The sequence below is a fragment of the Hylobates moloch genome, unplaced genomic scaffold (assembly GCF_009828535.3).
Source record: "Hylobates moloch isolate HMO894 unplaced genomic scaffold, HMol_V3 SCAFFOLD_4, whole genome shotgun sequence".
Lineage (NCBI taxonomy): Eukaryota > Metazoa > Chordata > Mammalia > Primates > Hylobatidae > Hylobates > Hylobates moloch.
Genome location: NW_026652279.1, coordinates 163,534,652 through 163,559,732, shown reverse-complemented (window position 1 = coordinate 163,559,732; position 25,081 = coordinate 163,534,652). Strand labels below are relative to the sequence as shown.

At 39.2% G+C, this 25,081-nt stretch overlaps 1 protein-coding gene across 1 annotated transcript in view; it reads left to right on the top strand.

Annotated features, from left to right (window-relative positions):
* Positions 1-23,914, top strand: part of CCDC168 (coiled-coil domain containing 168) — a 26,637-nt gene extending 2,723 nt beyond the window's left edge. The window contains exon 4 of the mRNA XM_032151265.2: positions 5,584-23,914. Coding sequence (XP_032007156.1) covers positions 5,584-23,830 — 18,247 coding nt within the window. The 3' untranslated portion in view covers positions 23,831-23,914. The remainder of the gene's footprint in view (positions 1-5,583) is intronic.
* The last annotated feature ends 1,167 nt before the right edge of the window (positions 23,915-25,081 follow it).

Sequence of the window (25,081 nt, the reverse complement as noted above, 5' to 3'; positions counted from 1 at the left end):
GCCATTCTCCTGCCTCAGCCTCCTGAGTAGCTGGGACTACAGGCGCCCGCCACCGCGCCCAGCTAATTTTTTGTATTTTCAGTAGAGATGGGGTTTCACCATGTTAGCCAAGATGGTCTCGATCTCCTAACCTCATGATCCGCCCACCTCGGCCTCCCAAAGTGCTGGGATTACAGGCGCGAGCCACCGCGCCTGGCCTATTTCATTTAATTTTTTAAAATTTCTTCTAAAAAAAAAACCGGGATACATACGCAGAACGTGTAGGTTTGTTACTTAGGGATACGTGTGCCATGGTGGTTTACTGCACCTATTGACTGTCCTCTAAGTTTCCTCCCCTCGTCCCCCATCCCCAAAAAGGCCCTGGTATATGTTGTTCCCCTCCCTGTGTCCATGTGTTCTCATTGTTCAGCTCCCACTTAGGAGTGAGAACATGTGGTGTTTGGTTTTCTGTTCCTGCGTTGGTTTGCTGAGAATGATGGCTTCCAGCTTCATCCATCCATGTCCCTGCAAAGGCCATTATCTCATTTTTTTATGGTTGCATGGTATTCCATGGTGTATATGTACCACATTTTCTTTATCCAGCCTATCATTGATGAGCATTTGGGTTGGTTCCATGTCTTTGCTATTGGAAATAGTGGGACAGCATCTTAATAAATTATTTTGAAATAGAAGGGTATACCAGCCGAAGCCTAAGCATCAGAATGGTTAAAATGTACTGCATTAGAGATGGAGTGGATTTTATCTTGCTTATGAAATGAGACAAAGGAGAAAGGGGGTAGCTGGGGGGGCAGAGGGGAGCAGAACAGAGGGAGTTGCAAGTGTAGTGGTGTGAGGCTTAGGACTGAGTGGCGTAAAGGATGAGACCACCACTTAGTATCTGAAATCCGGGGACCCGAGCTGGCCAGGTATCGTCTGAGTAAGCAAAGCAAATGGCTGACCTTATATCAGATTTGGGGGAATGGTTTGTTTTAGGGTTGGCCTTACCCATAGATTCATGCTTGAGTGAGAGTCTGCCACCAACCACCTGACTTTCAAAGCTTAAACTTGTCACTGACTGGTTGGTTTCAGAAGTGCATTTCCTAAAGGGAGTTGTCATTGATAGATAAAACAGTTTAAAAGCAGACTCTGTGTTTATTTGTTACTATGACTATAGGATTGCCATTGATTGATTTACAAATGGTTCTGCTACTGGTTACCATGGCTCTAGAACTGTCCCTCTTTTCCTAGAGAATGAGGAGTTCTTTTTAAAATCTCAAAGGCCAATTAAGATTCCTTGGTGGGGAGAGGCCAAAGGACATCTCACAAATGGGAAGACGTACCTAATGTTTAAATGGGAGCCCTTTGCATAGCTGTAGTCAACTCTCTCCTGCTTCTGCCTCCAAGTCTTAACTAAAATCAGTCACATGATTTTAAACACATATGAATGGTTTGTGAATGAGGGATTTTTTTCTCACTGAAATTGAGGAAAGAGTTGGGTCAGTTTGTTGTTAGCAATCAGAAGCCTGGAGGTGGAGATGGTCATTCAGCAAATACTTATTGATTGCCTACTCTGTGTCAGGCATTGCTGTAGGCCCTTGAGACTCATCAGCAAACAAAACAGGGTGTGGGGGTGAGAGAGGGTCAGACAATAAATGACAACATAATAAATAAATTATATGTCAGGAGGTGACATGAGAAATTAGAGAGAACTCTGCTGACCAGGCATAGTCTCAATGAGCAAAGCAAACTGCTGATCTTCCATTGGATTATTGGATTTTGGGAAATGGTTTGCTTCAGGGTTTTTTTTTGGTTTTTTTTTTGGAGATGGATTCTCATTCTGTTGCCCAGGCTAGAGTGCAATGGCATAATCTTGGCTCACTGCAACCTCCATCTCCTGGGTTCAAGCAACTCTCCTGCCTCAGCCTCCTGAGTAGCTGGGTCTACAGGTGCCTGCCACCACACCCAGCTACTTTTTGTATTTTTAGTAGAGTTGGGGTTTCACCATGTTGGCTAGGCTGGTTTCAAACTCCAATGTCAAGTGATCCACCTGCTTCGGCCTCCCAGAGACCTGGGATTACAGGCGTGAGCCACCCTGCCCGGCCTGCTTCAGCATTTTCTTATATTAGGATTAGATCATGCCCATTCCTAAACTAATCACTCAGAAATGGGATTACTGTATTAGACTGAGCCTAATAATCTGAGGTAGAACAGGTGCTGGAGAGTAGACATCATGATCATCCAACCCAAAATTTTGTCTTAGTTGAAGAATAGACTTTACTACCAAAGACTATATACTAAAAGTAATGGGCAGATAACAAAGATGTGTATACAGTCTGTATTCGATTGCTGGGGCTTCCATAACAACATATCACAAATTAAGTGGCATTCAAGAACAGAAATTTCTTTTCTCATGGTTCTGGAGGCTGAAAGGCTTGGTTTCTCCTGAGGTGTTTCTCCTTGACTTGCAGATGGCCACTTTCTTGCTGTGTCCTAACACGCTCTTTTCTTTCTTTTTTTTTTTTTTTTAATTTTACTTTAAGTTCTGGGATCCATGTGCAGCACGTGCAGGTTTGTTACATAGGTATACATGTGCCATGGTGGTTTGCTGCACCTATCAACCCGTCATCTAGGTTTTAAGCCTAGCATGCTTTAGGTATTTGTCTGTCCTAATGCTCTTCCTCCCAGTGCCCCTCACCTCCCTGACAGGCCCCAGTGTGTGATGTTCCCCTCCTTGTGTCCATGTGTTCTCATTGTTCGACTCCCACTTAGGAGTGAGAACATGCAGTGTTTGGTTTTCTGTTCCTATGTTAGTTTGCTGAGAATGATGGTTTCCAGCTTCATCCATGTCCCTGCAAAGGGCATTAACTCATTCTTTTTTATGCCTGCATAGTATTCCAGGGTGTATATGTGCCACATTTTCTTTATCCAGTCTATCATTGATGGGCATTTAGGTTGATGCCATGTCTTTGCTATTGTAAATAGTGCTGCAATAAACACACATGTGCATCACATGCTCTTTTCTCTGTATATGCATGTCCATGGTGTCTCTGTGTCCAAATTTCCTCTTCTTACAAGGGCACCAGTCATATTGGATTAGGGCCCTACTCTAAATAAAGACAGCAGTTAATCACCTTTTGATGGCCTTATCTCCAAATATGGATTAAGGCCTACCCATATGACCTCATTTAACTTTAATAATCTATTTAAAGGCCATGTCTACAAATATGGTCACATTCTGAGGTACTAGGGTTAGGACCTCAACATATGAATTTTAGAGAAACACAATTCAGCCCATAAAATAGCCTATACATTAGAGGTTAATAAGTGCTCTAAAAATGGAGAGAACTTGAAAACTAACATATTTTAAATATTTACCTAATATTTTTGTGTTATCTATGAAAAAACAAAATCATTGGTATAGCCTAAAATATCCCAAATTCTAACTACCCAAATCGAGATTAATGAGATTTCATTGTGTCAACTGAAGAATGATGGTGTTTTGAAAAGAATGATGGTGTTCATAAAGGGTTGCAGCCTGCAGGGTAGCCATTCTGACAGACTGGGAAGTGTAGCCTCCTGTCAGAGGCCAGAAACAGGCCATTGGAGGGCAGGAAGAATAAGACAGGAAATCATGCTGAATGAGGTGGATAATACTCATAGTCAATAAGCTGTAGGAGGAGTCATGAATATTTATGAAAGGAGAAATGTGTGCATGAGCAATTGAGCTTCATTCCTCTCCATGGAACTCATGTTCAAAAAATGGCAGCTTTAGCATGATCTGAGGGTGGAGTTTTTGGCCCTCTGACATCAAAAGGTGAAGCAGGGGACATGAAAACCCCCACCACACATTCTCCCTAGACTGGGCAGAACCACTCTGTGGTTGGTGGTCTCTTATCAGGAAGGAATGCTAGCTGGTTGTTCTGTTGAAAGCGAAAGGGAGGGGCAGCATCAGGTCATTGGTTGATACCAAGGGTGGTGCAAGCCTTTCCAAAGGACTGTTCTGTTTACCCTTAGGAAAGAAAGCCTAATGGTAGCGAGGGAGGGAGGTGGTATAATAAGGCCTGTCTGACCTCCCATCCCATCATGGTCAGGAATTCATTTTTCAAGATTTCTTTGGGGTCCCCTTGGTCAAGAGGATGTCGATTCAGTCATTTGTGGAACTTAGCATTTCATTTTTATTTCTCGGTTCTGTAAGTAATCATTTAGCACAAATAATTTTTGTGGTTGGGTAGATCATGATGGATTTCATATACTGCCTTCACTACTTTGATTGAGGGTTATTTAAAAGTAAAGTCACACATACAGTAAAGTAAGAGGTAATCTGTGTTCTCCAAACAAATAGCTACTAGAATTATCTGACCTAGTTTATATGCATTCCAGTTTTTGATTTTAGGTTTGCTCATGCATCAAACAGTGACTATCAAAATTTATCATGTATCAGAATCAGCTGGAGAGCTTATTAAAGCTCAGATTTTTTGACCCCACCTTCAAAACGTCAGATTCCACAGTGCTGGGATGAGACCAAAGAATATGCATTTCAAATAAGTTTCCAGGTGTATTGTCAGGGTTCTCCAGAGAAACAGAACCAGTAGGATATGTGTATGTGTGTGTGTGTGTGTGTGTGTGTGTGTGTGTATATATATATAGAGAGAGAGAGAGAGAGAGAGAGATTTATTTTAAAGAATTGGCTTAAGCAATTATGGTGACTTGCAAGCCTAAAATGTGCAGTTTAAGTCAAAAGCCTGTCTGCTGACAGAATTTCCTCTTGCTGGAGTATGTCAGGGGGTTGAGGTATCAGTCTTTTGTTCTATCCAGGCCTTTAACTGATTGGATCATGCCCACCCACATTAGGAAGAACAATCTGCTTTTCTCACAGTTCACTGATATAAATGTTAATCTCATCCAAAACAGCCTCAGAGAAACATCCAGAATAATGTTTGACCATATCTCTGGGCATCACTGCCCAGCCAAATTGACAAATAAAATTAACCATCACACCAGATGATGCTGATGCGGTTGGTCTGAGCACTTCTTAGACTGAGACTAGGGTCATTTGAGGTACATGGCTGTTGGCAAGTTCACATCATCCATGATCAGTACTCCAGCCCAAAATTGTACTGAGATGTGCTTCCCTAAAATGTAGGCTTTTCTGTTGATCTCAAAGAACTGTTAACATAATCTGGATTTATCTATAGACAGCTAGTTTACACTATTGGTATTCTTCTGTTGTACCTATTACATTTCCATAAGAATGTTTTCTTTTTGTGAAAACTTTCATATAGAGAACAGAAAAGATATTCCTTGTAAAATAATATAATCTTAATCCAGCAACTTTGACCCAATCCTGTCAAAAATAGACTTTTAGAGATGCTGACATATAGTCTCTGAGATATATAATTGATTTACTTCACTTTTTCAGTTGATTAGTTTATTAAGTGAGAAGAACTAAGTAATGAATTGTTTTTTAATATGGATAATGATTTTCCAATTTATCTCTATGCTGATCTGTTTTCATACACTGCTGCATTTTCTTAAATCTGAAAGGTAATTCTTATATGAAATATATTCTAGTATTCATTTGTACACTGTTTTCTTATATTTCAGAGTTGGCACCTTTTTAGAAAAAAGAATTACTTCATCACTTACATCTGAAGAAAAGGAATGTAACTTTGAAGATAGAATTTTATTCCCACATGAAATAATATGGTCAGGTACTAGTGTAAGTGAAGATCAAGTAAGTGACTCTAGTGAAAGTCATGTGCCATCTTCAAATGGAATCAGCTCATCTTTGTCATTGTTTTATTCAGAAGTAGAGGAAGTGTGTCTAAGCCATACACAGCATCCAGACAAAGAATATGAAACAATACAATTTTCCTCCAAGAAATTATTTTCAATGATGGAAACCAACAAAAACAAAAATTCAGGATTTTCTTCTGATCTTAGCTTTTCAGCATCTAGATTCACTGTAGAAAATGAAGATCTAGATGTGGCACGTTGCCCTCTTGCCCACTTATTTCTTTCTAGAGATCAAGTTAGACTTCTGGAAGAAAATGTGAGAAATAAAATTCTTTCAAAACCCAGAACTAAGTTAGGGAGTAGAACTACTTATCAGTGCTCAAGATCTCAAGAGCCCTTAAATCAGAATCAACCTTCTGTTAGAATGGTTATTTCTGTCCAAGCACAGGATTCTTTTCCAGGACAAAATGCTTTTCTGAATCAAGGTCTTTATGAAGCCCAATTTACTAGTAAAGCCCAATATATAAATCACAACCAAGCATCAATTAACAGCCAGCCTGATAGCAAGGCCAGCAACTTTGCCCAGACTGAAGATGTGATGAGGAAGCCATTTTCTAGCAGCACACAAGACTCCTTCCAGTCCCAAGATTTGGATAGGAACCAACATTTTGTTGAAGTTCCATCAATTGTTGAGGCACAATATTCAGTAAAGGGCCTGGAGTCTGATGAACACTTAGGTGAGGACCAACATTCTGTTTGGTTTATAAATTCAAACAAGATTAACTATTCAATTAAGGGGCAAGACACTATTTTTAAGAATGCTGAACTTCTAGTTTTAACTCCGAATCCAAATTTAGTTACTGAAGATATGCCACAACTAAGGAGTGTAGAACCACAAGGCCAACAACACATTGTTTCATCAGAATTGAACCAGGATTCTGTATATAGCTCAGTGCCTCTTTTGTCTACCATTAAAGGGCAGAAAAATAGAAGAAAAACACCAGACCGTAAAAGCAAACTCAGTCTTAACATTCCTTGTCTAAAAGCCAAAAAAACACCAACTTCACAAGTATTTCAAATCACAGTATGTCGCACTTTAAAAAATAGGAATGAGTTAGGATGCAAGAATAACACTGAGAAGAAAGAATTACATGAAAGGAAAGATATATCAGATATAGCTTTGCATCTTATTTCTGTTTCCAAGCTTATTCTGCCTTATGTTAAAAAATATTCCAGAAAACAACTGGTGAAAGTCATGCTGGGTTTAATAAAATGTGGACATTTTCTGCAGAAGCAAAATAAGTCACCAGATACAGAGAAAATCAATCCTGTAAGTCCTCTTGAGGAGACAGGAATCTCAGGTATTACTAAAAAGGAAAAGGCGTATGACAAAGAAAACCAAGGACTAAAAAACATTTCACCAAAAATGTTACCTCAGCTAGAACAATCCTTCATGGTCAACACTGTCCAACTAAAAGCACCTTGTTTACTAGTAGAAACAAATGGGAAGAGTAAAGAATCTCTTAAAGACTCAATTACACAAGCAAAGGGAACTGGTATTACAGAATTTCATGTTCCAAATAGTAAAAAACCATTTGATCTCCATATTCCAAAGCACGAGATATCTTTAGAAGAAGCTATGTCAAAACCTATGCAGAAAATTGTGTCCTCTCCCGAAATGGAATCGAACAATAGAATGAAAATACAGGAGGACCTACAAAGTTCAGAGAATTCCCATCTTCAACTTTCAAATGGAGAGGAGTTACCAACCAGCGCACCAAAAATGCAAAGGTGCTTTCCAAGGGAAAATACACAGAAACAAAAAGACTTTTTGGAACTTGTTCTGGAGTTGTCAAATGTCCCTTTGCTCATTTCCCTAGGAAGCAAAATGCATAAAAGCAGTGAAGAATTAGAAGCCATAAAAATTCAAGTGAGTACAGAAAGTGGAAGTCTGAAGGAAAATAAACCGTTGATACTTAATGTTACAGAAGACAGTGACCTATGTGACAGTGAGGAACTGGAATGCAGCACTGGAAGTAACATAACAAATATGCATCAAGATAAAGAAAGGTCTGATGCATTTCACAGTGCCACTTATACCATTTCTCAACTACCCGATACAGAAACACATAGCAGATTAAAAGCCAAGACGGACACGTTAAGAATAATAAGGCTCAGTCATTCAGCATCAAAGCAAGAGAAATTACTAAATGAGAAGGAAACACAGAATGCAGAATACATTGATAAGAGCTCTACATTTAAAAAGCCACAACAATGTGATAGAGAGGAACAGGAGAAAGAAGCAAATTCAGAGCTGACACAAGGCTTCAGTTTCAGCATACATCTAAAGCAAAAGCCCAAGTATGTCAAATTCGAAATGGAACAGATCAGTTCAGGAAGTAGTAAAGCCCCAAATAAAGAGCAAGAGGTCCAACTACAAACTCTTTCTACACAAACTGTTTTGGAGACTAGTCCATGCCCTGTGATGGATCCATTTCAAGTTGAGAAGGTGAAGCAAAGCACAGATAGACCTACAGACAGAGAGAGTGCCGGAGATCCAAAGAATCCACTTACAATGCCAGAGAACTTGCCAGTTGGTGAACTTTTAATTGAAACAACAGAGTATAGTGTCCCATTTGGTGGAAACCTCCAAAAGACAATGGATAGTCATATTGTAGAAGAAAAGGAAGACATGAAAAGATATTTACCTGCAGTTGCCCTGGGGTCTTTCAATAACCACTTGCTTACTTTACCATATTTTAAAAGGCAGGAAATTAAAAAAAAATTATCAGAAACAAAAAGTGTACTCAGTGTCAAACATGTAATTATGAAAGTAAAGAAGCCAGCAATCTCACTGATGCCTTATATCAATATATGTGGTACTCCAAACCACAGGAAAAAAATGAGAGGCAATTTTGAAATTATAATTAAACAGATACTGCAAGATAAAATTGCGGCAGGTATGCTTCTGAATGTTATTTACCCTCCCATGTCTGTTTTGCCTAATACTAGAATGTATAGCAGGTTAAATGCAGAGAATCACAGTCATATCAAGCTAGTCCAAGAGGAATCCCAAATTGAAAGGGAAGAAAAGTATCCATATTTCATTAACGAGGGAAATGAATCCCAAAACACACTAGATGCTAAATTGCAAGATGAAGTACAAGGCGTCAAAGAAACTCTACCAAAAGCAGTCCTGCATGATAGCTGGAACCTTGGACCTGATGTGCATCTAGAGAAGGAGATTAAAACAGAGAAAGAAATGCATCAAGCAATCCCATTCACAGAAACTATTATGGAGTCTGTTGTCTCTCCCATAATGGAACTATCTCATGCTGAGAATGTGAAGAGTACTCAAAACACACAAACAGACTGCAAATGCACTGCAGATTCAGAGACGCCTTCTCCAGTATCAGGAAAATCACTGATTGGAGACCCTTTAAACCAAACAGGAGAAAGTGATATTCCAAGTAATGGAAGTGATACAAGAGAAATGGGTTACTGTTTTGCAGAAAAAAAGACAGAAATACCAAAAGATTTACCAGCAACTTCGCCAGAGACTTTCAATTATTGCACGCCTGTTTTATCTTGTTCTAAAGTGATGAAGAAGAGAGTAACATTTGCACTCACAACAAGTACAGCAAAGCCCAAATGTGTAAATACAAAAGCTATGAAGCCATCAATCTCAGAGACAGTCAGTGTCACAAGCCACAGAAAGAAATCAGAATTAGACTTTATGACTAAGTTTAAAAAGATAAACCAAACCAAAGGATTGGTACCTGAATGTCTAAATACCCTTTGCTCTCCAATGCAGAGAGAGTTCTGTCTCCCTGCGTCTCAATTAAAGCAAGGAGGAACAGCAGATAAGACATACATTGATGTCTTTGCTAAGAATAGTATATCCCATGACAGAGAGGAAAAACTGGAAGATGGAAAGGAAGAGGAACATAAAGTTTTATTAGAAGCAGTGCCGCAGCTGAGCCAGCACCTGGGGTCTGAGGCGGGTCAAATGAAGGAAATCCATCTTGAATCAGACCCAGTGCTGAACTGTTTAACACTGGAGCTACCTATTAATGGACAACGTTTGCAGCACCAAACAGGTTTTAAACAAACTGCTTTAGAGACTAGTCTCCAAATGGGTCCTTTAGAAGCTGAAGAACTACAAAAAGCCAACAAAACAGAAAATGACATAAAAGTCCCTGTGGGTCCTAAGAGTCCACCTCCCAAAGCTTTACAGGCTCTGGAGAACAGCCATGGCTTCATACTCAATGCATATCAGAAGGATAATGAGCTTGTCAAATCAGATGAGGAACTGAACCAACCAGGAAATACAAATATTCAGGTACAACCACAAACACATTTTACACAAACTATTTTGGAGCCTACTTCATGCCCTACACTGGATCAATTTCCATTTGAAAAGGTAGAGAGTCATGTTAGGTTTTCACCTCTAAAGTCTGGGGAAGCAAAGGTTGATGAAATCATATTTTATGCAAGAGAAGGTTGTATCTCATCTGATTCTAGCCATCAAAAGGAACAGGCTGGTGGTAGTGGAAAGAAAGAGACAGTGATTTTTGATTCCTGCATGCCTGCTTTATCTACACCTAAAACGAAGAGAAACTTAAAACAATTTTCAGACATGAAAACTTTAGTGAATCCCAAATGTGGAATTATAAAGGCAAAGAAGCCAACAATTTCATACATGCTCAATATCAAGGCTGGTGCTGGTCCCAACCATAGAAAAGAACTGAGCTCTAACTTGACAACCAAAATGAAAGAAGTGCATCAAGGCAAAAAGGGGGCAGATGAAACATATGCTTTCCTGACTATGACACCTGACATTAACAAGTATGGCAAGGTAGAAACAGAAAAAGACACGCTAAGAGAAAAAAGACTCAGTCCTACTCAAGTAAAGCAAGATACATCTCCACGTGAAGATGGTGTTACTTCACATGACATTAAAGAAACCCGTCTTCAAGATGAAGAGCAAGAAGAAAGGAAACAGGAGGCATTGTTAAAAGTAATTCCACAGCACCTGCAACATTTCATATTCCGTTCAGGTCAGGGGAAGGATCTTGACTTTCACAAATTAGAAAACCAAGGAAGTAGGAAAATTCTGTTTGTTACCAAACAAGATGTCCCACAGCAACTTCAGCCTGCAGAGCCAATACAAGGAGAGGAGACAAAGAAATGCCTCCAGACCCAACATGGCACAATATGTACAGTAAATTCAAAACTTCTTCCTCTAAAATCAGAGGACTCAGTAAACGGTGAAGTTTTAATTGGTGCAATAAAATGTGGTGTACCAACTGATAGGAAATGTATGGGGGAACAGCACAATTCGGGTAAAGGGGAAAAGGCAGAGTTTAATAAAGATCTACAAGCAACTGTCCTGGAGTTACAGAAATCACCACATGGTGGGGAGGCACAGAAGGCAAATTTGACTGACATGGAAAGTGGATCTAGTAATGCAATGAACATGAATGTACAACATGAAAGGGAAAATAAAAATATTCAAAAAATGTTATCAGAATCAGTTCCATGCTATAGTCAACACCTCAGTTTCAGTACACATCAGATGAAAGATCCTGACCCTTGCAAACCAGGATCTGAACTGAAGAGTCCCGAAGGCAGATCTTGGAATTTGTCTCACATAGTGCAAAAAACAAAGCAAGAAACACACTTTAGAGAAACTGTTTTAGAGCCTATTTCTGGATACATGATGAAACAAAGTCCTCATATGCAAGAAGCAATAAAATGTATGGAAGGTCTAAAGACTTCATTTCCCAAAACAGGGAAATCAAAGCTTGGTTCAATACCACGTGATACCCCTTGGGATGAAGATCCCAGAAGGAAATGGGGTAGTTCTATTTCTGAGAAAACTGCATGGAATCAAAAAAACTTACGAACAGTCTTAAAACCTTTAGATTTCTCCAGCCTCATGTCATCTGAATACGAAAACCAGAGCCATACATTAGAGTTTATAGGCAAGAAAAGTATAATGGGTCCCAAATGTGTAACTTTGAAGGCAAAGCAACTACGAATTTCGCAGTTGTTTAATATCATAAGATATTCTACAGAAAACCACAGAAAGAAAAAGCAACACCGCTTTACGTACAAGATGAAAGGGAGGCAATGGTGCACAAGTATAGGAGAGGCATTATTTAGTGCCACTGAATATGCTAAGAGTCCACCATCCAAATCAATGATTGATAAACTCTTACTCAATACAGCAGCGAGGGGCATTCTGTCTAACAGAACACGCCGACAAAATCTGGATGGTCATATTACAGAAGAAAAGGAAGAGGTACAAGAAAATGTAGCTGCAAGTTTCTTGGGTCCTTTAGATTTCCTCATGCCTGTTTTATCTGACTCTAAAAACCAGATGAACACATCACAGTTACCAGAAAAAGAAGTTATATTGAATCCCAAATGTTTAACTATGAAGGAAAAGAAGTTGTCAATTTCACAGATATGTAAAGTCAATAGACAGTGTACCAGAAAACACAGGAAGAAACTTAAATCCTATTTAAAAACTGTATCCAACAGAATGCGCCAAGAAAATCATGGTCATATTACAGAGGAAGAGGAAGAAGTACAAGAAAACTTAGCTGCAACTTTCTTGAGTCCTTTAGATTTCTTCATGCCTGTTTTATCTGACTCTAAAAACCAGAAAAACACAATACAGTTATCAGAAAGGAAAATTATATTGAATCCCAAATGTTTAACTATGAAGGAAAAGAAATCACCAATTTCACAGATACATAAAATCAATAGGCAGTTTACTACAAAACATAGGAAGAAACTTGAATCCAATTTAAAAACCAAACTGAAAGCAATGTGGCAAGGTGAAAATGTGGCTGATACATTTCCAAATACTATTTCCTTCACTCCAGATTCCTCTGACATTAAAAGGCAAAGTGGATTCCAAACAGAGATAGACTTGAGAGTATCAGGGTTAAGTCACACACAACCAACACAAATAGAGTCACTAGCTGAAGGGATAGCAAGGTATTCTGATTCCATTGACAAGAGAAGGACTTCCAACTTGGTAAAGGGAGCAAAACTACATGATAGAGAAAATGGGGAAGAGAAGCAAGAACATCTTACAGAAATGGATCCATTCTGTGCAGAAAACTTCATGGCAAATACGTATCTTAGAAAAGATCGTCATCTTGGTAAATCAGAAGATGTGCTTTTGGGAGAAACCTTTTTCTCAAAAAGTCAGATTTACAAAGGGAATTCAGAAAAAAATGTAAAAATAGAAAAAACCAAAAATGGAAAAGAAAGTCTCAAAGTTGGGCTCCCAAGGATGGAGAAATCAGATAATTGTGCAGAACTGAGTGAGGCAACAGATGATGCCATATCAAATAAATATGATAAACAGAACATTGGCCATTCTGTTTTAAAAGAAAATGCTTTCTATAATTTGGCAGCAATTGTCCCAGATTCTGTTGGCAGGCATTCGCCTGCTTCAGAAGAAATGAAAAGACAGAATGGCAGCCTTAAAATGGCTGACAGATCAAGTCCCCAAGGTGGACCTTTGCAGGCAAAGCAATCAGCAGTTTCACAATCACCTGATACTGCAAGTTATGCTGTTGTAAGCATTAATAAGGAGCAGAAACAGAACTTTAAAGCACAGAAGACAGAAGTAGAGAGACATAAAGCTGCATTAAATGCAAAGCTAAAATCTATATGTGTTTCCATACCTAGTCTACTATGCATAAATATGGAGCAATCACCTAGTACCTGGGATACACATGAACAATCTTCTGAAACAAGAAATTCCCTAAACAAAGCAAAAGTGAGGGAGAAGGAAGAGTATGGACAACAGGTTTTGTTTCAAACAGCTCCACAGTGTATCCAGCCATCTGAGTTTGGAGCAGATCAAATGAGAGAGCCTGGTCCTTTGAAGCCAAGGAAGTCATCACTGTCACATACACTCAGTATAAAGGAATTTCCTTTGCCGTTGGACATTACAATACAAGAGGGCAAGATGCAAGAAGGTAAAGGTAAATCAAGTATGAAACTGACAAACTTGTGTACTGCTTTACCATCTCTGTCACATAGTAATTCAAATTCAAGAACAAAAGCAGGTAAAGATAAGTCAGGAACTCTAAAGGGCTGCCTTCCACCACTAAAGCTCCAGGCATCATCAAATGTCAGAAGAGTATCATCTGCAGAGTCAATTAATAGAGAGAGTTTAAGTAATGTAATAGAATCAAAGTGTTTTCCACAGAAAAAGAAGGAAGACAGAGAAAATATAGTAGATGTGAAAGATATAATGGGCCTCATATGTATCACTTTGCAAGGAAAGAAATCACCTTTTAAACATTTACTGCATGGAAAGGAACCACAACGGAGCAATAAAAAACCAGAGAAAATGACGCAGGAAGATGAAAGTAATCTAAATGTAGTTCAGAATAAACTCTGTGCTTCTATTCTTTCTCCACTTCACTCGGAATGGAATCCTAGAATAAAAGAGGTATACATGAGAGGAATAACAAGATTCTGTCTTTCATCATCAACAAACCAGGAATTATCAGGTACAATGGAAAAATGTGAGCAGCCAATTGATGATAGTTTAAGCAGTATCGAAAAAGCAAAACATATGCCGCAGAAAGACGAAGACAGAGTGGAAAAGGCTTTGGAAAAAATCATGCATTCCAAAAGAATAGCTCTGGAGGTGAAGCAGCCTTCAGTATTCCAAGAATTAGAGTTGAACGTCAAAGAAAAAGGAGGAAAGATTCAGGAAGATAAACAAGTCGAGATTTGGAGCAAACCTTTTGCTTCCATCTCTTTTCTACCTTACTCTAAAGTGGGCACAATAGAAGGAGAGGAAGCCATGGGAATAAAAATGAGATCCGCTTTTTCACAACCAAATCTCCAAGAGTCATCAGATACAGAGAAAATAGCATATGAAAAGTGTATTTCTGATAATATCTCAAACAGTGTAAAAAAGGCCCTAGAATCTATGTTGCAAAAAGAACAGGAGAGGCGAAAAATGGAAAAAATTAGGGCTTTGAAGAAAATGAAACCATCAATTTCACAGGGAATTCAGTTGGACATCAAAGAGCAAGAGAAAACGATAGAACATATTACGGGTGAACCAAGTGTGCTTCTGACGAATGCCTGCGCTTCCATCCCTTCTCCTTCTCGTTTACAACTGGATACAAGCAGAGAAAAAGCAGAGTATGTCACTGAAATAACAAGATACTATCTTCCAGAACTATCACACCAAAAATCACCAGAGGCAGGGGAAAAAGCAGATGGAGTGGCCAGTAAGGGTGATATCACAATAGAAGTACAAAAAGCAAAAGATTACGTGCAACAGAAAGAAGAGGATGAAGTAAAAATATCAGCTAAGAAAGACATAATGCATCCAGAAGACAAAGGTCTGAAAGGAAAGAAGGCAATTTCACAGGACCTACCATTGAATACTAAAGAGCCAGGGAAAATGGATCAAGAAGCTCAGGAGCAAGGGAAAGAGGACAGAGAACGTGAGGAGCAAGGGAAAGAGGACAGAAGAGGTGCAGGACAAGAAAAGGTTGATAGAGAAGACAAAGAGCAAGGGAAAATGGATCACGAAGTTGAAGAGCAACAGAAAGGAGATGGAGTAGGCATAGAGCAAGGGAAAATGGATGGAGACAAGAGTGAACAGGAAACAGTTCTGTTCCTATATTTGCCTTCCAGTTCTTCTCTAACCCATTATAAATTGGACACAAGAATAGAAGGAGAGGAAGACCAACGAGGAATAATCAGACCTGGTGTTTCACAACTAAGGCACCAGAAATCATCAGAGACAGGGAAAAAAGCAAATGGAGTGCCCAGTGAGGGTGATATCGCAAGTGAAGTACAAAAAGCAAAAGATTACATGCAACAGAAAGAAGAGGATGAAGTAAAAATATCAGCTGAGAAAGACTTAATGCATCCAGAAGACAAAGATCTGAAAGGAAAGAAGGCAATTTCACAGAACCTACCACTGAATCCTAAAGAGCCAGGGAAAAGGGATGGAGAAGGCCAGGAGCAAGGGAAAGAGGACGGAGAAGGTGAGGAGCAAGGGAAAAGGGATGGAGAAACTGTAGAGCAACAGCAAGCAGATGGAGTAGGCATAGAACAAGGGAAAAGGGATGGACACAAGAGTAAACAGGAAACAGTTCTCTTCCTACATTTGCCTTCTGAGTCTTCTCTAACTCGTTATGAACTGAACACAAGAAAAGAAGGAGAGGAAGACTTACAAGGAATAATAAAATCTGCTACTTTGCAACTAAGGCAGCAGAAATCATTTGATGCAGGGAAAATAGCACATACAAAGTCATTTGGGGTGGATAGCTCAAATGACGTAAAAACAGTACAAGAATACAAGCCACAGAAAGAAGTAGATAGAAGAAAAACAATAAGTGTGGATTATGTAATACAACCTGAAGGCACAATTTTTGAGGCAGAGCAATTATCGCTTCCACAGACACTCAATATTCCCGGCAGCAGTGGCTCAAAAACTAGAGAAGTACCAACAAACATAAAAGAAAAATTGAGACATGTACAGGAAAGAAAAAGTGAACTAGATGCGTTTCTGACAATACCTTCTCTACCTCACTGTAAATTAGACAAAGGAACAGCAGGCAAAAAAGAGGAACAAGGAGTAACAAGATCTTTTCTTCCACCCTCATGGCACACAGCATCATCAGATACAGGGAAATTAAAATATACATTGTCATATTTGAATGATATCACAGGTGATTCAAAAAGAACAAAATACATGGCCAAGATCCGAAAGGATAAAGCAAGTATTTCAGAGAAAAGTGTAATGCATCCCAAGCACATAGCTGTGAAGGCAGAGAAATCACCCCTTTCCCATATACTAAAAACAAAGGAACTGCAGGTGAACATCAGTCAACAAGGGGAAAAAGCACAAGAAGGTGAGGTGGAAACAGTTGTGCTTCTGAGCAAAACTTGTCCTTTTGTCACTTCTTCAGCTTTCCTTGAGTTAGACTCAATAAAAGAAGAGGAAGGCGAACCAGGAATAGCAAGAAACTTTATGCTACATCTTGAGATCCAGGAGTCACTGCCTTCAGGGCAAACAGCACCTACAAAGCCAACAGAGAGCCTTGTAAAGAAAGAGAAACAACTCCTCCCACAGAAAGAAGACAGAGTACAAGCAGTATCCATGCATGGCCTAATGCACCCCAGTGGTGCCGTTTTCAAGTCAAAGACATCAGCACCTCCACAAGTGTTCAGCATCACTGAGCACAGTCCCCTGAGCAAGAGAAAGGAGCCACAGTGGGGCATGAAAGAGAGAGCAGGACAGAAGCAGGACAGGACAGGACGTCCTCATGTGATTCTGACAAAAACTCATCCGTTCATGCCTTCTCTCTCTCACCATAGATTCTCTCCTTCACAACTAAAGCTTCCTATATCACCAGGTGCAGGAAAAAGCAGACGTGCAAATTCAAATGAAGGGATTAGCTCACATAAAGTAATACTAAAAGCAAATCAACAAATGCCATATAAAGAGGCAAAGGCCAGAGTAAAAATAGAAGGCAGGGAAGGTAGAATACTCCCCAAAAGGATACATTTGAGAGCAGAGGCATTCCCACTTGCACTTCTATGCAATGGAAAGAACTACCCTTTGCACATTGAAGAGCAAGGGGAAGGAGTACAGGAAAGCAAAAAGGAACCTGGAGTGGTTCCGAGGAAATCTTCTGCTTCATTCCCGCCTCCTCCATTTTACCTGAATTGTGACACCAGAAGGAGGGAAATGGAAGGCACATTAGGAAAAACACAATTCAGTTTTCCACCATTAAAGATTCAGGATTCATCAGATTCAGGCAAAAAAGCATATACTGAGTCACTGCATGGTTACACGTTAAGCAACTCAAAAGGACCAGTGCAACCCATAGCACGGGGAGAAGAGAAAGGTGGACTCAGAATAGATATGGAAGACAAAATGCTCCCCAAATGTACAGACCTGAAGGCAAAGCAACTACTACTCTCAGATATACTCAATACCAAAAAATTGCAGTGGAAAAGTAAAGAACAAAAGAGAAAGATTCAGGAAGATAAACAAGTTACAGGTCTGACAAGCATTAATGCTTCTTTACTTACTCCACCATATCTTAAGTTTGATACAACAGAAGGACAGGAGAACATGATAAGAATTGCAAAAGTGTCTGTCCCACAGTCACGGTCCAAGGAATCATCAGATGCAGGGAGAATAGCATGTCCAGAAGCAACCCATGGAGAACTTTCAACTGATGTAAAGCAATTAAAAGCACACCTGCTACAGAAAGAAGAGAAGGATAGAGAAAAAGTTGCAGATATGACCAGTGTACTGGATCCCAACAAAATGTATTTGAAGGCAAAGAAATCGCCTGTCTCACATACACACAGTTTAAGTGATCTTCAGTGGAAAACTAGAGAACAAGAGGAAGAAAAGGTCCAGAAAGTTAAAAGTGGGCCAGGTGTCATGTTGTCTAAGAGTCCTTCTAGATCCTCCCCACTTCACCTTAACGTGAATACTGGGTTCCAGGAGGAAAGCATACCGATATTAACAAGATCCTCTTTTCCCCTAGTAAAACACCAGGTATCACCAGATACTGAGGGAGGCACATATATAAGGCCAATTGCTGGTGATACTTTAATCTATCTACAAAAAGGAAAACATATGTCGCAGAACAAGGAAGAGGATGACGTGCAAATAGTAAGCATCGTAATATTCCCCAAACATCAGGAAGAGAAGATGCAGGAATATGAAGGTGAACCAGGTGTGGTTCTGACCAAATCTACTTCATTGCCATCTCTATCTCAACTAGAATTGGATAAAGAAACACATTTAGATAATGAAATGCTAAGGCTTAAAAGACCTATTTTGCAGAGAATATCACACATAGGGGAGACTGTACATAGAGAGTCCATTGTTGGTAATATCTCAAAAGATGTTAAAAATGAAAAGCAACATATCCCTCAAAAAGAAGAGAGGAACCAAGAAAAAATAATTGATACGAGAGGCACAGATATAACTTTGAAGTCAAAGAAGTCACCTCGTTCCTGTATGCTCCACAGAACAGAACTGCACGTGAACATTGGAGGGCAAGGACGAAAGGAACATGAAGGTCAAGATAAACCACCAGGTATGATTCAAAGAAAAATGTGCATACTCTTTTCCAAACCTTTGCCATCTAACCTTAAACTGGAGAGAGCTACACATGCAGATGAAGAGAGGCTTGGAGGTAAGACATCCTTTTTACTTCCACTAATGCCATCAGCATTACCAGATACAGAGAAAACAGCAGATGCAGAGGCAAGGAGTGGTGATGTAAGAAAAGGAAAACCACATAGGTCACAGAAAGAAAACAGGCATGAAGTGAAAACGATAGATATGAGGGTCAGGATACACTGCCAAGAGGCAAGGATTTCACCAGTGTCACATATCCTTAATGCAAAGGAATTAGTGTTGAATATGAACAAACTGGAGAGAAAAGTACACGAAGATAAAGACGAAGCATGTGTGGTTCTGTCAAGGACTTTTCTTTCTATACCATCAGCACCTCCTCTTTATTTGCATTCAGGGAACAAAATAGACAAAGACACTCCAGGAATTACAGGATCATCTTGTCCACAGCGAACTCTCCATGTACCCTCAAATACCCAGAAAATAACAAATAGAGACTCAGTTGAAGGCGATGATAAAAATGCTGTTAAGCAAGCAGAACAGTATGTGCCCCGCCCAGAGGCAGAGCAACAGTTGACCTCAAACTTCATGATCAGCGTCCAGCAAAGGAATGAACCTTCACAAGTCAGGTCAGAAGGAGATTTGAATCAGTTAGTTTTAAATTCCCAGGATGAGGACATTTATTTCACAGGGTTTGGTACCACAAGAGGTGGGAAAAGGCTGGAATGGCTCTTTACAGGGAAAAAGGCTCAGCCCGAAAAATACAAAACAGAAACTTTTACTGCATTTCTTTCCTATCCCACAATGGATGCAACTAAAATGGGAGGTCTGGAAGAAGAAACTGAAATAACGGATAACTTAAACCATAACATCAGTCCTAAGGCTTCAGTTTCACTGAGAAGGAAAATATCTGAGGAACTGTATGTCACACTTGGCACCCCTGCAAGTTCAAAAGGATTTTCTGTTTCAGAGAGATATGCTCACCAGCAAGAAACTCCATCGAAAGTATCTCCAGAACTTGCAGGTTCATGTAAATTTGATAAGCCAAAGGAAGGTGTACAAAGTAATGATAAAATCAGCAAAATGTTTTCTCCCAAAGTGTTAGCACCAAAGACAAAGGGATCACTCAAAAAAATAAGTATCGTCACCAATTGGAATGACCCCCAAAATATGGAAGAACAAGATATTGTCATGAAAAAGCAAGTGATCCGACGGTGTAAACATGGGCACAAGACCAGGCCAAACACTATCCTTTCTAAGTTTCCCCTTCAAAGTGGAAAGCAGAAGACACCATCAGAAACAGATGTGGACAAGAAAACAACAGCGCACCTCAGCCTACAGATGCTACCAGGAATACACATGGATATGACAGAGATTGACCCTGCAAAAGGGGGAAAGGAGCAGGCATTGCTCATTTCAGAACAAGAGGAAGGTTTTCTGGAATTGCTTCCGAAGTCCCTATTCCCTCCCTGGACTTTTCAATTTCAATCAGGGGATCTGGAGGAAAAAGATCAAACAGACGCAAACACCAATAGAAATCTACAGCAGAAAAAATTAGAAATGGACAATGATAGTACTGTGAATCAGAAAGAAAGGAAATTAAAAATAGGCTCAAACAGAGCTTTACATCTGCAAGAAGAGAAAACAGAGATGCACAAGGCCAGGACTGCCAATCTGGAGAAGGAGAGAGGAAGAATGGACACAAGCAGTAGTGCACACCTGCATCTTCCATCTCTAAAGGCAAAGGAATCTCAAATGAAGACTCAGGTCGTCACTCATAGGGAGAACAGCCACCTAATCATTCAAAAGCAGAAAAAAGAACTAGAAGCATCTAAAGCAAAACAAAGCATTCAACTACAAAAATTATTTCAAAGAAATGTTCTGGATTCATTTTATTCATATGTTCCTCTTTCTCCCAAATGTAAAGACCAGAAAGGCAGATTAACAATAAGAGATCTGAAAAGAGAATTGAGCACCAAATATTTAACTATGAAAATCCAGAATCACCCAATTCCAAAGATGCTTAATATCACAGGGCGTGGGACACCAAGCAATAGAAAGAAATTAGAGTATGATGTTAAGTTAAAGAACATAGTTTCATGGAGTAAAGATGTCTCAGGAATATTTATCAGAAGTCTTTCTATTTCCATCATGCGTTCACCTCACACTGACTCTAAGACAAACCTAGAAAGAGAAAAGAGAATCTGTCTTCCTAAATTCCAGGAAAAATCACCACACACTAGTGGAATGTCTAAGAGAGACACTTTAACAATTGTAAAAGGGGAACAGAATTTTGCAAACACAGTTCCACAAGATCCCCAGCCACTTGTAGTGGACAAACAACAAATGCAGAAACTTCCTAATGTCAAATCACAAGCAAACCTCAGAAGTGAAATGAATAAAAAATGCTTAAAGGCACAAACAAAAGAACGGATTGTTCCAGGGCATGATGTCTCAAGGATCATTAAAAAACCAGACTTACGTATCATCAAACAGGAAGAAAAGATTCTAAAACGCATTCTGACACCCACAGAGTGTCCATCTATGCTTGAAGATCCAAAGTTACCCAAGCAAAGGGATCAGAGTGAACCAGTATGGGACATGACCACACAAAAGGTTCAGCAACAAAAAGCTTTCCCAGGAACTGTGCCCATACCGCTTCAAGTTAAAAGTAGTGAAGTCAAAATAGTTGCAGACAGTACAAATGCAGAACATTTACTTCCCATTTGTAAAGCAACCAAAGCTATCTCTGAATCCCAGGTTAAAAATATGATCCAAGACAAAGTTTCTTCTGATAAACTGGATAACATACAAGCCTATAAGCCTGACGACTTGAAGTCACCACCTTTTCCAGAGGGTCTAGATACAATATCAACAGCAATATATCCCAAAATGCAGCACAAATCCCTTTTAGAACAGTTTACTCCCAAAGAAAAAAATAAGCTTACTAATCATTTAGAGTCAAAAGCACTTGAAATACAAATGAATCTGATACCAGAGATGGCAAGAAAATCTTTACAAATGTTCAACTTTTATCCAAAAGGGACTATTTCAAAAGATAACAGTTGGAGGTTCTATTCGAGACATAAAACAATAAGCTTTATGTCTCTAGAAGGGACTGATACCATGGAACCTAACTCAAAACATAAATACCAAAAAGATTCACCTCTTGTCAGCAATATGAAGACACTGATTGTTGATGTTTCAAGAGGCAGTGAGGAGACAATCACGAAGCTACAGAGTATTAATCAGCAAGAAAATGGAACATCTTCAGTGACTTCTGCTAGTGAGATGCTATTGCCTCATACCCTCAAAAACCTCTCAGTAAAAGAAAAAGGCAAACTCCTCATGCACTTTTCTGTGAAAACATTGGAGATACAAATGAAAGCCTTTCCCAGAATTGTAAGAGAATCTTATGCAATGACCAGTGCTCATGAGAGAAAGAAACCCTTATCTAACTGTATTCATCCTGGTTTCACAGGACCAAAACAACAAAACAGACTTTTGTTACTTTTTGAGGAAAAATCTCTCCATCAAATAGATCTTGATTTACAATACAAATACCTTCATTTTCTCCTGGGGCTTCCAGTTGGAAGTATGTTACCTAAGCCAAATGTACTTCCCAAACATAATAAGTTAAACACAATTGCAATGTGTAAAAATGTAGATGCTGGTGGAGAAAGTGGTAGTCTTTCCATTGATACAGAACTGTTAGAACAACATATTTCTTTCAAAAAGCAAAGTCCCCACGAAAACTCGTCACTCATCAGAAAATTCCCAGAGCCAACACTTGTGTGTGCTTCTGACCATGATCTGCACTGCCCGAGGAAGAAAGATACTCAAGTTCTTTCAGAGTCAGAATTCCATGTGACTCCAGAAAAAAACAAACAATACCATGTATGGTTTCAAGAAAGAAATACACATGAATCTGTCGATTTAAGGACCCAGAGAAATGCTACTGGTTCAGCTGTTTCATATGAAACTCAGACTTCTGAAGATTTTACTGATATTCAGACAGATATTGAGAGTCCAGCTGACTTGGACAAATGTTCATGTCTTGAAGTAAGTGAGAGTGAGGAATGTGTGTTTCTGGAAGCCAACTCTTATTTAAGTCAGGAATCAGAAAAAATTCTATTTGAATTACAGACAGGCGTTCCTTTGGAAAATCTCTACAAAATCACAACTGATTTGAAATCATTTTACAGTGAAGATTCAGGTTCCCATTGTACTAGAGAGTGCAGAAAGGAAACCTTAATTATTACACCACCTTCCTGTAAGTCCCACAAAAGCAGGAAATATAAATCATCTTCCAAAATGAAATCTCCTGACTGGTTGTGTCATAGTTCATCAAATACTGTGGAAATTCAGTCTAGGTCATCTAGTGTATCATTCAGTGAAGAGAAGCTTTCATGTACTACCATGAGCAGAACAAGTTACTCTTCAGCTCCCTTAACTGAATCAAATATTAAATCACATCTTGCAAAAAACCAAGGCAAGTCTCACATGCACCCAGAAAGCCAAGAAAGAAAGAAGGCCAGATCTGATTTATTTAGGAAGAACAACAGTCATTGGGACCACGATTACAGTTGTATACACAGTAAAGAGAAACGTGACAGAAAGAAGAGAGTGTATGATTATGAGTCAGAAAGATTGGATTGTTTCCAAGTCAAACATAAATCAGCATCAAAACCTCATCATGACGATATCAACTTCTATTCTGAAAGAAAACAAAACCGGCCCTTTTTTTTTGCCTGTGTACAAACAGACTCACTGGAGGTTACACCCCAAACCATTCGCTGGACTATTCCCCCTGAAACCTTAAGGAAAAGAAACTTCAGAATTCCCCTAGTGGCAAAGATTTCAAGTTCTTGGAATATTTGGAGTTCCTCCAAAAAGTTGTTGGGGTCGCTCTCGGGGTCCCTTACTACCATTTTTCACAGCTGACATTACCATAGCTAAACTCCTCTGAAGTGGACAGCTGGTCGCTATTATGATATTCTGTGAAAAATAAAATCATATAACGTCCAATGGCTTCCTCGTGAAGTGTTTTTATATAAAGATAGAAAGTCATCCAATCTTCCAGTGATAGATTGAAATTTGTTATTTACCATTAGCAATTTAGAAAGTTCAGGCACTTTTGCTGATTCTGGCAATTCTGCATACCATTTCATCAGGAACCACCAGACTTCATCAGAAAGGGATACATCAGATACGGTAAGGTGCAAACCAATACGTTGGGATGCATAAAATGTGTGACTTCACATACAGATGTCCTTGCTGTTTGTGGTATTGGTATGGGTTTATACTGCACAAACACAAAAACTCTGGTGAACCTTATGTCATGCAATTCCCATCAAAAAAGAAAGACTAGTAAATGGATAGTTCATGCTCTGCTCTTTTGAGTATATTCTTGACAGAAGGGAACATCCTTTTTGACTAGATGCTATACAGAAAGATTTACCTGCTTATAATTGTACACACCTGATGAAAAGAAGCCTTTTTCTGCCTACCAGTTTCTCATACTGTACATTTCAAGTCCTGTTTCTCCTCTCTTTGCACAATCCTTTGGTCCTGGACACTGTAGGAGGCTTTCGTGTTGGGATGTAGCCCCTGACTTTGCACCCTTATTTCACCACCTAGGATATGTCCTTTAAAGTGGGCAGAAGGATTCCTGGAAGTTATTCCTACACTTTGACAGAAATATATATCAAAGTGAATGTCAATCACAAAAATATATAACCCAGTCTAAATGCATCCTAACTCAACTTCCCCTAAATCCAGTCCCCAAAATATTGGTAACCTATCCAATCTCACTGACTTGAAGTCAGATGTGATGGAGGGTAAGTCAAAGTGGAAATAACATTTTTAACTAATTGCAGAAAACCTGTCTTACTTTTACAAATCTCTGAGGCCCTGAAGCTCAAGCTTTTTCAGCTTTTATAGTCTATCTGCTTATGCAGATAACATCAATTATTTTCCATATTGTAAGCAACAAATATCAATTATTTTCCATATTGTAAGCAACAAATATCAATTATTTTCCATATTGTAAGCATGCCATATACCACGCCTTGTCCTGGGTACTGAATGTAACAAAAATTAACAAAGCACAGTCTTAAAATTTTTTTTTTAATTTTAATTATTATGAGTACATATTGGCTGTACATATTTATGGGGTTGATGTGATATTATGAT